A 15,909-nucleotide genomic window follows, 5' to 3' on the forward strand; every position below is an offset into this window, starting at 1 on the left:
TTGACCTCTCAAGGTCCCTTCAAGCCTTACATTTCTAGGATTCTAGCCCACATATCAAACATCCTTCGAGTCGCATCATTGTTATTCTTTATCTGGCCAGAAAGGCTAATATTCGGCAACACAAGGCACTACCCCTTCTCTTACACCTATTCATGTTGCCTGGGCATCACTTTCATTCTCTACTGGCCTGGGAAGCCAGATGCCAGAAATCAAACCCAACTCTCATGCAGCAGTATACAGCAACATCTTCCAGCCCACTGAAAAATGTTTTAGTTTTAAAAGATTTAGAGCAAGGAACCACTTGTTCATAAAGCAATAGCCATATCGCAACAACTAATCATAATCAGATTCTAGAAATGAGTGGTATAGGATGAGAGAATCAAATATTACAAGCTTCTCTGATTAGGACAGAGAGATTATGCAAAAAGGTTCCTTTGGTAAATATGACAACGTACTATCAGACTTTAAAAAAAAAAATCACCAGAACATGATGATTAAAAACTTAATACATGCACTGACCCCTACAGAATACTAAGCACAATACACAAGCCACAATTCAGGCATAGCACATCTAACATTTATTTGTCCCAGTGGTCTCTTAAAGGACATTGCTTTGGATGCACAGGGAAATTGGTCAACAGCAACCTTAACTTTTAGCTGTTTAATGCTTCATCATCATACTCTATAATTCACTCATGGATGAGGCATCTGACTTTGTATATATTATCACCCACTTAACTAAATTGCACTGTTAGTTCAGCTTGTTCCAACTAGATACTTAGTCCAATGTGAAATGAATTCAAACCAGGAAGGAGGTGTTGTCATGTGTTTTGCTTTGGATCTGAGGTTTAGAAGATGCCCACTTTCAAGGACATGATAATGTAGTCCAAGCATCAAGGAATACTGTTGATTTGCAAATCTGGAAGTGTGCAGATCACGCCATTATTTATTGGAATTACTAGCCAAATTCATTGAAATATTGAACTTAAAATAGTCCCATTGTTAGACCCAGATAAAAGCAAACAGGCTATAGCTTAACCAAAGTAAAACAGAAGCATGCTCACAGGGAGAAACATCTAGAAGAATAAGCAGAGATAGTGCCTGCATGATTTTTTGCAAAGACCGTTTGCTCTTTTAGGGTCCTATTTGATCAGTTACTACTTCCAGGTTACAAGGTAGCAAAGATAATTTACAGGGACTCTGAACACACAATGCAGACCAAAGAAGTTCTGATCTTTTTCTAATGACTACATGAGAGCAGCCATCCATGCTTGTCACTGACAAATTAGAGCTGCAATGTGATGTGGGACCATTACTTCAGTCTTGAATTTGAAATAATTTGAGATATTCAGTGGACTATAACAGAGAAGAGACTATAGCCTAGTCAAGGTAAACAGAAAAAGGGCTTCTCATAGGTAGAGTTTTAATTTGAATTAAAAAGGTTTTCCTTCAAACTTGGGTTTCTAAACAAAAAATATATATTAACCAAAGGACTTATTTGCACAGCCAAAGTTCAATATATTCAAGCAGTGAGTTTTAATTAGCTAGTGATTCCTTCACTTATGAAGAGGGTCTGACTCCTAGTACATTCTCTAATCTGCATGACACAGGTAACATCCACTGTATAGTACTTTTGGAATCACTTAAACGAAGCTTGGCTTGGACTGTTTGAGGCCATGTCTATACTGACGGTGGCAAATTCGCCGCTGCCAGATCGATCTTTCCAGATCGATTGAGCAGTCAGTGTAGACCTGCTCAATCGATCAGGAAGTCGACTAAGTAAAACCACTCCTTCAAGTAGCACAGCGCAGTGTAGACAACGCGCAGAAGGGAAGCACAATAGTCGACGTGAGTTACTCAAGCTACTCTGTGTAGTTTGCGTAACTCCCGTCAACTGCTCCCGAATCACCAGGTGAGTGTGGACCAGGGCTTAATGAGGTAAGGGTAGGATCTTAACTAGGCCTCCTGTAAATTCGCACAGCTATTCTCATGCTCAGGATCTATCCACCCTTACACACCAGCTTACTGTAGCCATTTGTTAATTTAAAGTAACAAGAGATGCCCAAGACTTTGGGTACTTCTGAACATTTTTAAATATAGTAAGTCAGTGAGTAAAAAGAAAGAGTGTATTCTGAGTAACCCCACTGCATATGATCACATTAGATAAACCACACAGTTCCCACACAACACCATGGATAACATTTGGCTTCATCAGCAGCCTTTTTAAAACTGTGCCTTCCATGGTGAAAAGTTCCAAAGGGTAGCTGTGTTAGTCTGTATACAGCAAAAACAACGAGAGTCCTGTAGCGCTTTAAAGACTAACAAATTTAATTTCTGCAGGCATAAGCTTTCATGGGTTGTAGCCCACGAAAGCTTATGCCTGCAGAAATTAAATTGGTTAGTTTTTAAAGTGCTACAGGACTCTCGTTGTTTTTGCTTTTTAAAACAGTCTTTCAGCATGTCAAAGGCTAGCAGATTCAGGCAAAACTCTAAGTTAAGGATCGTTGCCTTTAAAGTTTACAATCTAAAGCCTAAATTTAGCAACTTTAACAGTACTATATAAAATATTTTAATATGATTTGACATTGTGCTTATTTTAACTTTGTGCTGATTTATATTTTGACTTGTGGCAGTAGCTTTTGCTACCCATTCTGGTTATTTCAGAAGCTTGTACTTGAGCTATATCAATTAATTAGGTGTGAAATTCTGGCCCTATTGAAGTTAATAGGAGTTTTGTGATTGACTGTCACCTTAGGTTTATAAGTATTTTAAAATGTATTAAATATGTACACATTGTGTGCTACAATTGACAGGTCTTAAGAAGCCTTCACTTGAGACAGTAAATACTTCTCACTGGCAGACAGTAGACCAATGGTATGACATTTCTTCCTTCTCAAAGGATTAAAGTGATCAGGACCCTGCATACCTAGGGAAGGATTAAAGAGGAAGGAATGACTTCTGGGAGCCAAATGCTGTCTGACCCCACCAGTTCAGCTATCTGAATACCGTGAGTCCAAAAGGAGCATACTACTTGCAACATGCCACTGAAGATTTTCAAACTAGCCATCCTCATTGCTAGTCAAGTAAAATATAAAACTCAAGATGAGGGTTAACACCTCAAAGTGAAAATTAATCAGTCTTAAAATACACAGACAGAAAGACCATACAGAAGCCAAAGCAGAATCTTTCTTCTAATTTTAAAGTTTCTAAACAGACAAACTTCACTTAAAAAAAAAAAAAAAAACTGAGACCCATCATGCAATTCGCACTTTTGCTAATTAACAAGTTAAGATTTAAAGCCATGTGAGTACTGTAGTATATACTTAGTTCATTTATTTGGAAAATGTAAGTCTGCTTTATAGTGTACAAAAGGCTATTTCCAGTGTATTTTGAGAAAGCAATGTGATTTTAGTAATACAAACCTTCCCTGCAGCACTCAGTGATTAAATCTTTGCTGACAATAAGAGAGGGCATTGTTTGAGTAGAGTTTAGTGATGTACAGAGGCATATCAAGTTTTCAAATGTAATATTTCAGTTTTAGGAGAAAGGTAGAGTTATATTATCAATATTTCATATTACTCAACAGAATCCATTGAGAAAAAGGATTAAGACTATTTTATCAAGAATTGGACAGTATCTGAACCAGAAAGGCTTTTTTAATTTATATATTTTCTCCCCTCTTTCCAGCAGATGACACTGTTCAACAAAAGGAAGAATTACTACAAGGTTTGAATTTTGAGTAATCTCCTTTGGGGCTGCTCTGCTCCTACCAACATATTCATCTTTCAACATACATACATACCTCAATGCTAACGTGATTTTCACATCATAAAGAAAATGTAACAACTTTGATGTGTGACTGAAGTGTTTTGAAAAAAAGAGCATTTTAGTGGATAGGAAAAATAGAATGCTTTACAAAATAGCAAACTATGCAATTTCCTACAGAAGTACCATATACATGAATTATGTTCCTTCAAAGGTGAGGACATTTATTAACCAGAGCTTTGTGCAGATGTTTCAAGGTAATAGTAAACTAATAAGCTTTAAATATTCAATAATAAAGTTATCAGCTGAAAGCTCTTAAACAATATTATCTCAGAAAAAGAGTTGGTGATGAAAGTGAAAAGAAACACACAAATTATTAACTAAATTAATTTAATCTATTTTGAGAAGTCAGATAAAGAGTGAAAAAAACATGATAAACGTCTAATTAACCTATTTTGGATTTACGTTAATGTAATCTACTACATTTCTTAATGTTATCAATATTGATATTACCAGCTATACTACTAAACCTAAAAAGAGAAATAAAAAACTAAGGTCAACACAGATTAACAATTAAAACATTTAAATGTTTTATACATAACATGAGATTATTAGTAAAGAGAAGTTAAGAAAAGGTAAGGTGTAAGTCAGTAAAAAAAAGAATTTAATGTAAAAAAAAAAATGACTAAACAAAAAAGTAAAGAGGTGGGCCTAACTTAAAAATTGATATGGGTATCAACCAAACTTACTTCCTGTTCATGAGATGTCTGATTAATGAATGCATGCTTTCTGAAATTCATCTCTTTAACGTCTATCTTCCTAACAACGTCATATACTTTTCTGACCTTGAACACCTGACTTCTTGGAGTTTTATTTCCATTGTAGCCCATGTCGTTTCCATTATTGGGAGAGGATGGGCCAATGCGAAAGACATGACAAAATATCCTCACGATCCTTATGAGACTCTTCATTTGAGCTTCATAATTACTTGACAAGCTGGGGGAAAAAAGTTGAAAATTCAAATATTTTTTCCCTAAATTAAATGATTCAGTATATAAAGGGGGTAAATACAGCCTGATGTCTGGGGATTTAACGATTCTCCAACACACATGGTTAACAAATGACAGACCTATTCCTCAGCCCAAGAGCTCAAAGTATACATGCTGTAATTTTTACTGACTTCCAACCAAACCCATGTGATATATTTTGTTAGTTTTTGTATACTTCCAAAGCATGGGTAAGAGATCCAATCTACAACCATAAGATCTTAGCACACAATCATAAACAAAGTTGACTCAGAAGAAAGTGTTTTCTCTTGAAGTGAAATTATCTTTCAGCCTACTGTAAGAACTGTGCCAGCCAAAGAGACACTGTGATAAAGTCCAGTATTATCTAGGTACTGTGCTAAGCACATTAAATTAGACCCATTTATCTTGGTCAGCTAATGGACCGGGATGACAGAAATCACACAGCTTCCACTAAAAATAATTAAGTGATCCACAACATGCTAGCTAGTATTTAGCCCCATGTGATATTGGACGATTTTAGTATTAAAAAAAAGTCACACTTACTAAATAAAGACATTTAATCCCTGTGAGACTTAACTGGACAGAACTTCAATTGCTGACCACATCCCTGCACCATTAGTATAATTATTAATATATGTTCTAGATATCAGTGAATTCACTTATTCATTAAACACCACAGACTCAACCATGTTCAGCTTGCTTTCTCTTAACAAGCTGTGCAATCAAGCTTCAAGAATTTTTCAAGCCTGGTAGAATGCTTGTCCTCTATGAAAAAACTGGTGCCATACCACAGTTTTAAACAACTTCACAAAGTTAAATTTAGTATCTAATCAATATTAAAATACAAGTGTTAGAGTTCCAACTCTGATTTATAAATACAATAAATTATACCCTCTGGTTTTTGAGATGTGTGTGGTGACATGGCTATAAGAAGTCATATACCTGCCTACCTACTATCTTGAAGCATATTGTTATGGTGACCTGACTAGGTTACTGAACCAATGAATATTAATGTTATAGCATAGGTTGTTCCATTCTATGCAGCATACCAAATAATGTCATGCCACAATAATGCCCCAACGATATTATAATATTCTTTAAAGCAGATTTATCAGTGAGGAAGCAGCCAAGATCTGCTGCAATGGCCTACACATAAAACATGAATACTGGGTTTTAAACCAGTTTTCAATATTTCTTAAAATATGGTTTGCCTGTCCATCATGGAAGGAGGCATAACCATTTTTAAACAGTGATAACCTAAAACCAGATCAAGCCACATTTAAAACTGGTTCAATCAACGTAAGAGTGCCACCAGTATATGCAGCGCTACACTAGACAAATAAAGACAGCACTGTTCTGGTTTTGATGAGGTATGAGAGTCATTCTCTAAGACAGGAGACAAAGAAGGGGAAAAACTTTATTTTTTAACACTGCCTTTTTTAAGTAAAAGTTACTACTAAAATATTTAAGTAGGATTTAAATTAACACCCTTTTAGGAAAATTGATATATAGAGTTCACATTTTTCTTTCTGTTATTTGACCTTTGACCAGATAGTTTTTTGAAAGCTAGGATTAACAAGAAATAGTATAACATTGTGATAGAAAAAGCTGCATTTTCCCCATTTAAATTTAAAAAAGGAAAAGAAAAAAAAATGTACAGGTTCAAACTTGTGGTTCCATAAGGTCTTGGTCATAGCCATACATTTATCATTTGAGAGATTCTTATCTACCAACCAAAGTATACAAACACAAAAAAATTAAATATAACTATCTGAGACCAACAATGCATCCATGTGGCTCACCCCATGGCCTAGTGGCAATGCTTTCTGTAATAGACTTTGGTTCCAATCTCTTGCTCCCCAGGCTAAGAATGTTTCATAAGCATATGACCAGCCCAAAAGAAGAAATAAACTAACATTTTCCCTAAGTTAGCATTAATGAATCCTGGGTGGAGTTCCATCCAGTCCTCCTCTGCAAATAGTAACTCACCACATCTGCTATATATGTTGCAGAAAAACCATTTTAGACATGCTGAGTTGTTTGGGTTTTTTTAAAGATACTACTTGCATTGCTCCACCTGCAAGACTAAACTCCTTTAGACCTGGTCTACACTGGCGACTTAAGTCGATTTAATAACACACACATCTACACTGGCACCACTCAATTTGAATTAAGGTGTCTATAAAATTGATTTAATAAGACCACCTCTGCAAGTGGCATAGCGCCTAATTTGAATTTGTTAAATTGACTTAGTGTCAGTGTAGACGCAAAGGAACTTAATTCAAATCAATTGACCTCTAAAATGTATCCCACAATGCCCCATTTTGACCTACCTGGACAGTTGCACTACGTTGCTCAGTGGTCACGCTGGCAGGAAAAGTCCCCTCCCCTCAAGTCCCGGGAAGATTTGAATTTTCATTTCCTGTGCTTGCTGCCAGCATGGCGAGAGCTTTGCCACTGTTCTCTGCATGTCTACTGCAAAGCCCAAACGCACTCCAGCATGGAGTCGACCAGAGGTCTTAGACCTCATTGGGCTGTGGGGTGAGGAGTCCGTTCTGGCTCAGCTCAGAGCCAGCAAAAGGAATCTGGATATTTATGGGAAGATATCCCAGGGCATTCTGGAGAAGAGACACCAGAGGGACGCTCAGCAGTGTCGCGTGAAGATAAAGACGCTGTGCCAGTCGTATCAGAAAACCAGGGCAGCTAACAGCCGTTCTGGCTCATCGCCCAAAAAATGCAGGTTCTACGATGAGGTGCATGCAATTCTAGGTGGGGATCCCACCACGGTGCCTCACCGTAGCATCGATACCTCCGGTAGGTCACAGTCCATAATCAATGAGGAGGACTCGGTGGACGAGGAAGAGGAGGAAGCTGAGGAGAGCAGGGTGCAGGAGAGCTGGGTGTCCGTTCTCCCCCAAAGTCAGGACTTATTCCTGACCCCCAAGCAGTCCACCAGCACACAGGACAGCACAAATGATCCCGGGGAAGGCACATCTGGTGAGTTTTCTTTCTTATTAGCATTTCTGTCCTTGTACATTGGATGAGGGAGGCACGAAGGGGATCTCAGGCGTTTCAGTGAATGATCTGGGGGGTTACCCAGGAATCAGTTTTTTTATCTGATGAGAAATACTATGTTTATCATCAGTTGATATCTCATGTAAAATTTGATGTATGTAATCTGTTATCCCTCGAAAAACTTTTCAGGGGAGGGCTGCCTTGTTCCTCCCTCCACGGTAGGATTCTTCTCTGCAATCAAGGTAGCCAGCACCCACTACCACAGTATCTGCAGTTCCTCTCTGATTTGGTTTGAAATACAAGCAGAGCTTTCCCCCCCCCCCCCCCACGCGCGCACACACACGTCACAACACTGTCCACAGTTCCTCTCTGTAAGGGTTTAGAATACAAGCAGAGAGAGGAAATCCTTTGCTACATTGTATCATGGGATCATTATCTAAAGTGTTACATTTGTATCATTTTCTTCACTATCCTAACTGTGGGTAGCTTGTTATTTTTCTCTCATGTAGACACCTCAGCACTGCACCAACCCTTACGAAATGCGTGGACAGACTGTCTCAGATTAGAAAGGGGGGGGGAAAACGAGATGACATATTTGGGGAGCTCATGAACGCCTCAGCAGCCGCAGAGACAGCAAAGAGCAAGGTGGCTGACCTTGTCACAGAATACAGACATGGATAGGGAGAGTTGCCAAGAAATGATGGTGCATGATTGCAGTACTGTGCAGGAAATGCTGTGGATCATGCGGGACCAGGCAGACATGGTCTGGCGGCTTGTGGAGCTTCAGGAGGAGTGGAGGCAGGAGAGAGTCCAGCTGAAGCCCCTCCATAATGCTCCTCAACTGACTGCTTTGCCCTCCTCCCCCGCCCCCAAGAGGACTCGGAGGGGATTGTCCAGGCTGCAGTACGTGCTCTCCTCCACCCCGGTGGAGGCGAGCAGAAAGCTGCGACGGCCACGCTGATTGTTGGCCAGCAAGCTACCACCCTACCCCTTGAGACAGTGAATGAACCCTCCCCCTCCCCCCCCCACACACACCTTTCCCTATGACTTGAATGTTAAGAAATAAAGTTTTGCATCATTCCAAAATGTTTCTTTATTAAATCATATCTTGTTCAAGAGAGATTTGGTGGGCACAGATATCACCGGGGATTGGGGCGGGGGGGTTCACCAAAGGCAAACAACATACAGGAACAGAAATCAGTCCTAAATCTCATTGCAGAACCTGGCTTTCAAACTTCCCTAATGCAAAGCGCTCCACGGTTAGCTCATCAGGTTGCTCATAATTGGCGGCCAGTTTTTCTGCCTCCACAGCCCAACCCTGGGGGAACCTCTCACCCTTCACTTCACACACATTATGAAGAACACAGCAAGCAGATATCACAGAAGGGACATACTTCTCACTCATGTCCAGCCTAGCGAGGAGACTCCTCCATTTATCCTTTAAATGCCCAAAGACACATTCTACAACCATTCTGCAACTGCTTAACCTCTTATTAAAACACTCCTTGTCACTGTCAAAGTGACCGGTGTATGCCTTCATTAGCCAAGGGAGCAAGGGGTAAGCAGGATCCTCCAGGATCACTATGGGCATTTCCACATCCCCAATGTGAATTTTTTGGTCAGGGAAGAAAGTGCCCGCCCGCATCTTAGAGAACAGCCCCGAGTTACAAAATACACAAGCATCATGCACCTTCCCAGACCACCCCACACAGATGTCTGTGAAACGACCCCTGTGATCCACAAGCCCCTGCAGGACCATGGAAAAGTACCCCCTGCGGTTTATGTACTCGGTTGATAGGTGGGCAGGCACTAAGATAGGGGTGTGCATCCCATCAATGAACCCCCCGCAGTTTGGAAAGCCCATCGTGACAAACCCCTCCACTATGCCCTGCACATTTTCCCAAAGTCACTACCCTTCGTAACAGTGGCATTGCACACTTGATTCACGGCTATGCCCACTGTAGAGTTACCGACTCCAAATTGATTCCCAACCGAGCAGTAACAGTAGGGGTTTGCCAGCTTCCAGAGAGTGATGGCGACTCTCTTCTCCAATGTCATAGCTTGTCTCAAGCAAGCGTTCACGCGCTTCAGGGACTGTGCCACCTCCAAGCACAGTTCGAGGACAGTTGCCTTTCGCATACGAAAGTTTTGCAGCCACTGATCATCATCCCACATGTGCATAACAATGCGGTCCCACCAGTCTGTGCTTGTTTCCCTGCACCAGAACCTGCGCTCCATGGATTGCAGATGACACGTTACAGCCTGCAGCAATCGGGAATTGTTCTGCTCGATGGCTTGTAGCAGGGCAGCCTCGGTGGCATTGGTGTAGTGTCTTCTTCGCCTTCTTGCTCTATTTCTAAAATAATCGATGATAAGCCACGATGTATTTGTCACGCTCACAACTATAGTGCAGAGTTGAGCTGGATCCATGTCTCTGCAGCAATGGCGATCGCGGGGAGTAAAAAAACGGCACAAAAATATTTTTCCTGTTTGTTTGGGGTGGGGAGGAAATGGTGGGGGAAGCAGCATTGCATCCTGGGATGAAGACACTCATCCCAACAGCCACCATGGCTAGTTGCACTGTGGGATAGCTACCCACATTGCACTACTTTCTAATTCGAATTAAGGCTGATCAGTGTGAACACAAGAGACCAGCGCAAACACCGTAGTGTGTACACTCTGCTGCAATTTCTAAAAATTGCCTGCTGAAAGTCAAATTAAACAAAGTCGACTTCCCGCGGCAGTGTAGACATAGCCTTAGTTCCAAAAAATGTTAACCATACAAGCATCAGCATGCAGTATATATGTACTCGTGACCCCCTACACTAATACCTGAGTACCTCACAATTTATTTGCAACACTTTTGAGGTGAAGAAGTATTATCCCCAATTTACATATGGGGAACTGAGGCACACTGAGATTCAGTGTGCTTTGGGCAAATTACCTGAAGCCTGCAGTGGAGAAATGAATCCAGGATCTCTCAGGTACCATTTCTTCACCAGCACAATGCTGGTAACAAAATAATCAGTACAAAATCTTGCTGAAGCATAGAAATGGCCTGGCGTAGGAAGGGGGAATAACCAGTAAAGCAGAGGGTTTTTTTAATTATACCATTTGAGATATAAATATTAAGAATTTTGTGAAACTACTCCACATTGAAAAGTTCCAGATGGTAGCCGTGTTAGTCTGTATACAGCAAAAACGAGAGTCCTGTTGCACTTTAAAGACTAACAAATTTAATTTCTGCACGAAAGCTTATGCCTGTAGAAATTAAATTTGTTAGTCTTTAAAGTGCTACAGGACTCTCCTTGTTTTTGCTCCACATTGTGTAAAAGAAAACCCCAATCCATTTCTGTTAATGGACTCCTATAGGTTGGTTTCATGCTTCAGCAGGATTCTGTGTTGTTTGTGATGTCACCATGTTACACAGCAGTACATTTGTTGGACCTCCATGAATTTAGAAATCTAAAAAAATGCACCGCAAATGTGTACATTTAATCTGGTGTTCAACTTGAAACTTAAAAAACCTTGAGTTCATCTTTGTCTGCAATGCACAAATAAAATGGCATTAAACCAATACACTTTAATTCTGTTTAACCTGAAATGTATTATGATTTTTTTAAACATACCTCTAATGTTTATCTAGTGAATAGATCCATGTCAGATGGAGAAGACAACAAATGAGTTTCGAGAGGAATTTGAAGTTCTAGACATACTGAAAAGCTTTGACCTGCTATCTACGAATTGGATCCATACTCAACGTTGCTAGTAAAACGAGTGTAGCTGGGAGTGGAAGGGGACCTATTTGATCCCCTGTCGATTGAAAGGGGAAACTGCCATCTTCCCTCAAACAGTTCTTAAGAACTGCCCTAACAAGTCCTTTCCTTTTCACCCTCTCTCTAAATCACCCCCTTTCCAGAAAGCTATCAAGAAGGTGTTCGTGTGGCAATTCCACTCTGGAGTTATCTTATTTCAGTTAGCCCTTTCAGAGAAAGTCTCACTCATTTCTCTGGCAGAGGACAAGAGTCAGTGCCAATCCACTACTACTGAAAGCAGTGAAATCTGGTAAACTATCCTGTAGACCCCAGGAGGTGTTTCATGCCAACAATAAGATTGTGTGAAGTAACAAAAGAGGTCAGTGCTAGACAGAGTTACCAAGTAGCATACAAGGTCTGAGGTAAAAGCTGTATCCCAAAATATACTATATATATTGCATACAGCAAGGAACAGCAGAGGAAGGATGGACTGAGGTGCAGAAAAGCTTTTGCCAATAGCAGGAGCTGCTTCTCAGAAATGCTTCTTATAGCAAATTCAAAGAAAGAAGTACCTTCTTCAGGGTGTCAGCAGACACATCAAGGGGCAAAGACCTACCAGGACATTTTAGTAGGTTGACAAAGACAAAATCTTATTTGAATGGAGTTCTGTAACATACAGGGAGCCTGACATTCACTTTCTTCACATTAATCTGAAGAGCAGGGGCATAAGATGCTTATAGTGCTTGAAGTGAGAGGAAGTGAGGGAATAGATTAGGATTGCAACAGACAAGAAGTTGAGGCAGTGACATACATAGCCACAGCCATGTAGTCCAGGATCCTTCCTGCAACAGCAAACATTATTCAGATACTTCAGAGGAATGCTTATCAGGCAACACTGTGAAACAGCAAAAGCCTGATTTACAGAGATGCGAGATGAGAATTCAATTTAAGGATAATGCTAGTGTGAGACAGTAGATGCAACACGAGGCATGTGAGTTGAGGAGGGAAATAGAGTACATTGTGTGTGAGGATACTTTTGCCTTGCAGAAGCACTTATGTTAGGGCGACATTTGGCTGAAGGAATACGAAGCAACAAGTTTTAGCTCAACTATGTAAAAATGGCAGACAAAGCAGTCATTAAAGATTCTGAAGACACATGATTGAGTATTATCAATATACAAGCTAAGTTTAAAAAGGTACAGATGAGATGACTAGGGAATAGGCAGCAGGAAATGACCAGGAAGTGGTATACAGCTTTCACAGCTGGGCTGACAGCTTAAAAATTTAGAGTGTCCTACGGTTATATTTGGGAGATCTTGACATGCCAAACCACATACTTTAGCATATAATGAACCCATCCTATAGATATGCTTACCTAAAATCTCAAAAAAAGATTACGGGGACCCCATGCTTTGCAGCTTACTACCTGACCCTGATCTGCCATTTCAAGTGAAAAGAGGTGGCAGGAAACCCCACTAGATCCTTGTTCTAGCACCACAGAGCCCCACAAATCATAAGGCCTACCTGAGATCCACTGAAAAAAACTGCACTGTTTTTGGTTTTTTTGTTTAAAGAGATTCTTTTAAAATGTAAAATGAAAGCCCTACTGGCTTAGCCTTTCTTCAAATGTTTCTACAAAAAAATGATTAATTAATATTTATGTCTTCATGCCAGTGGGGTAGAAAATCAGTTGAAAATAAATATTTGGGTTCTCAATAAAAAGTGGAATTAAACATATTTTTCATTAGTGACTACTTGCATATTTTGGCACTTACCTAAGTAGTTTGTGACCATTTGTTGTGGCAACTTCAGCAAGGCTTGTTAGGATCTTAAGGTACTGGCTTTCACTCTGCTGGGACAAGTGTTCTAGAACTTGCCGCAACTGGATATGGTAAAATAAAGTAGATAACATAGTAATATTACTAAGTGTTCTGTTACAGTTTAATCTAAAACACAACATATAGCTAGGTGAGGCAGGAATCCCATAGAAACAGTAATATGTATGTGCCTAACCATTTTATAACTAGCAACTAATATTCAATAAGAGATGTTTTAAACTGAAAATCTATTCAAAAATGTATATTTTACAAGTTAGGTTTTGTATTATAGGACATGAGAATATAACATGAAGTCCTATGAATAAATGCTCTGAAAGTACTAAAAATGAATCATAAAGCACAGTGTCTTTTTTTGGTATGAAAAATCAAGTAGATTTTAGAATTTGTGAAAATATAAGAGGGCAAATTCAAGTCTAGCACAAGCTTCATCACTCTGCCAATATGACTCAGTCGTCTTGTTTTGTTCCTTTGCTGCCCTTTAATGTTATACAGATAGTTTGGCTGATCCCAAATCTTGAATCTCAACATAGCTTTCACTACCTCCATTCTTATTCAAACAGTGAGGAGCTCCACTGGAGAAGATCCAAACTGTCCTAATCACCAGTTCTTTAAATTCATTTTCTCCTTTCAATTTTACCCTCTTCCTTGCTAAACAACTTTACTTGTTCCAGCCAGACTCTTAACTTGCCAACATCCACTCTTCTCTACCTTCATTTCCTTCCTTCAATCCTCAATCTTTACCCTTCATTGTCTAGGACCTTGAAAGCTTTTCCAGCCATAAAAATTCTCTAACTCCTCTTTCCGTGCTCTTCACCATATCCTTTTATGCCTCCTAAATTAGAACATCTTTATCATGACATGAAGATATGTATATTACACACACACACTTGAAGACACAGCAAAAGATGTATTACCATGTTTTCCCGTAGATCTTCATTCTGTGTCATTTGAATAATCGTCTGGAAGAGTCTAGGATGATGCTGTATTAAAACTTCACAAGTCTCTCCATACCCACCCTGTAAGACAGCATTTTTAAAGCAAACAACTATTGTAAAACAGTTTTAAAAACAAATACTATATGAATACTTACAGCTAGACAGTCCACTCTTAGGGACCAATACTAAAGAGCAATGTTTTACTCAAAACCCTAATCTCAAAGTAAAGACTTGAAAGTTAAATAAGGTCAGCTTTAGGTGTTGAGTGGATTTTTTGTTAATACAGATAAATGAACATCCGTATGCTAAGCATTAGTCTCAGTTTCTCACCTTCTCTTCTCAAAGTAATCAATTTCATCCTACAGTAACTTTACATTTCAGCAGCCATTTTAACTGATAAATCATAAGAAACATAAATCATAATGGAATTAGCTCCTGCTTTCACACTTGTTGCATGTTGCTATTCTAGCTTGTTACACGAAGAAAACTAATCCCCAAAACATGGTTAAGATGCCTTAGCTAAAGGTTCCTGAACCACAAGCTCGTGGGACACAATTCTTTTGATCTTGTGATGCTTGCAATAGGACAATCCCATTAACAATGTATAACTTTTTAAGCTAAAATGAACAGGACAAGAAAATCAAAGTATTATGACTAGATATGTGCCTGAAATACCAGGTTTAGAAATGAACTTCCCAAAACCTGGAGTTTTGAATTGTATCACATCTCTAATTGTGTTTCAGAAACTCTACCCTAGATGACTTTTTGGACTTTCCCACCAGTCAACAGCCCTTATCTTTCAGTTATGTTTAAAAGAATAAGAATATTTATATAGGTCTTACCCTCAGTTTCCTCAACAGTTTCACACCAAACACATCATCCTCCAAGTCCTGTGTCACAAACATCTTTGCATACAAAACTCACTAGGAAGGACTCTTTTAAGAGTCAGTCAGTGACACTTTATAACTGTAATACCCACAGAACTGAGCACTTGCACAAACACGCCCAGGGTCCTGTCAACTCACGGAGGACAGACCTCAGCTATCCAACTAGAATCATGCCAGAATATACTGCTTTGATGAAGAAAATATGCAAAATAAGAGGCTATTCATATTAGAGGAATCCCCAGCTTGTGTTCCTTTCATGGCTTTCTCAGCCAAAAACACAGAATCCCAGCAGAGTTTACCTGGCAGACTGTTATGAGAGTCTTAGTTCCGCAATCTGGTTTCCCAGATGTGGGGGCAGGAGGGAGAATGCTATATTCAAAATGAAACGCACCAAAGGAGCAGTAACCACCCCCTTCTCATCATAAATGATTTAAGCTACCAAAGCAGAACTATTAGGAGCAAGCATTAGAAATCAGTAATGGTTAGAAAATACAATTTTGATAACTATGTAGGAAAATAATATGCTAAGGATGGCTTAGTGTGGTATTATAAGTGGGTTCAAAACAGAATTCGATAAGTTCCTGAAGGACAGTCCAGCAATGGCTATTAGCCAAGATGGTCTGGGATGCAACTCCATGCTCTGGGTGTCCCTAAGCCTCTGACAGCCAGATGCTGGGAGTGGACCC

The 15,909-nt window shown here is 39.6% G+C and overlaps 1 protein-coding gene across 3 annotated transcripts in view; it reads right to left on the reverse strand.

The window, feature by feature from the left end:
• The window catches only part of HACE1 (HECT domain and ankyrin repeat containing E3 ubiquitin protein ligase 1), an 86,396-nt gene that overhangs the window by 48,802 nt on the left and 21,685 nt on the right, over positions 1-15,909 (reverse strand). For 2 of the 3 annotated variants that reach the window (XM_067546526.1, XM_067546524.1), the window contains exons 9-11: positions 14,316-14,417; positions 13,339-13,445; positions 4,515-4,761 (exon numbers count right to left, since the gene is read on the reverse strand). In XM_067546526.1, the coding sequence (XP_067402627.1) occupies positions 4,515-4,761; positions 13,339-13,445; positions 14,316-14,417 (456 nt within the window). The remainder of the gene's footprint in view (positions 1-4,514; positions 4,762-13,338; positions 13,446-14,315; positions 14,418-15,909) is intronic. The other variant, XM_067546525.1, reaches the window with a different exon arrangement.

Source organism: Emydura macquarii, unplaced genomic scaffold (assembly GCF_026122565.2).
Source record: "Emydura macquarii macquarii isolate MOO-44397 ecotype Brisbane River unplaced genomic scaffold, CSIRO-AGI_Emac_v2 contig_1146, whole genome shotgun sequence".
Classification (NCBI taxonomy): Eukaryota; Metazoa; Chordata; order Testudines; family Chelidae; genus Emydura; species Emydura macquarii.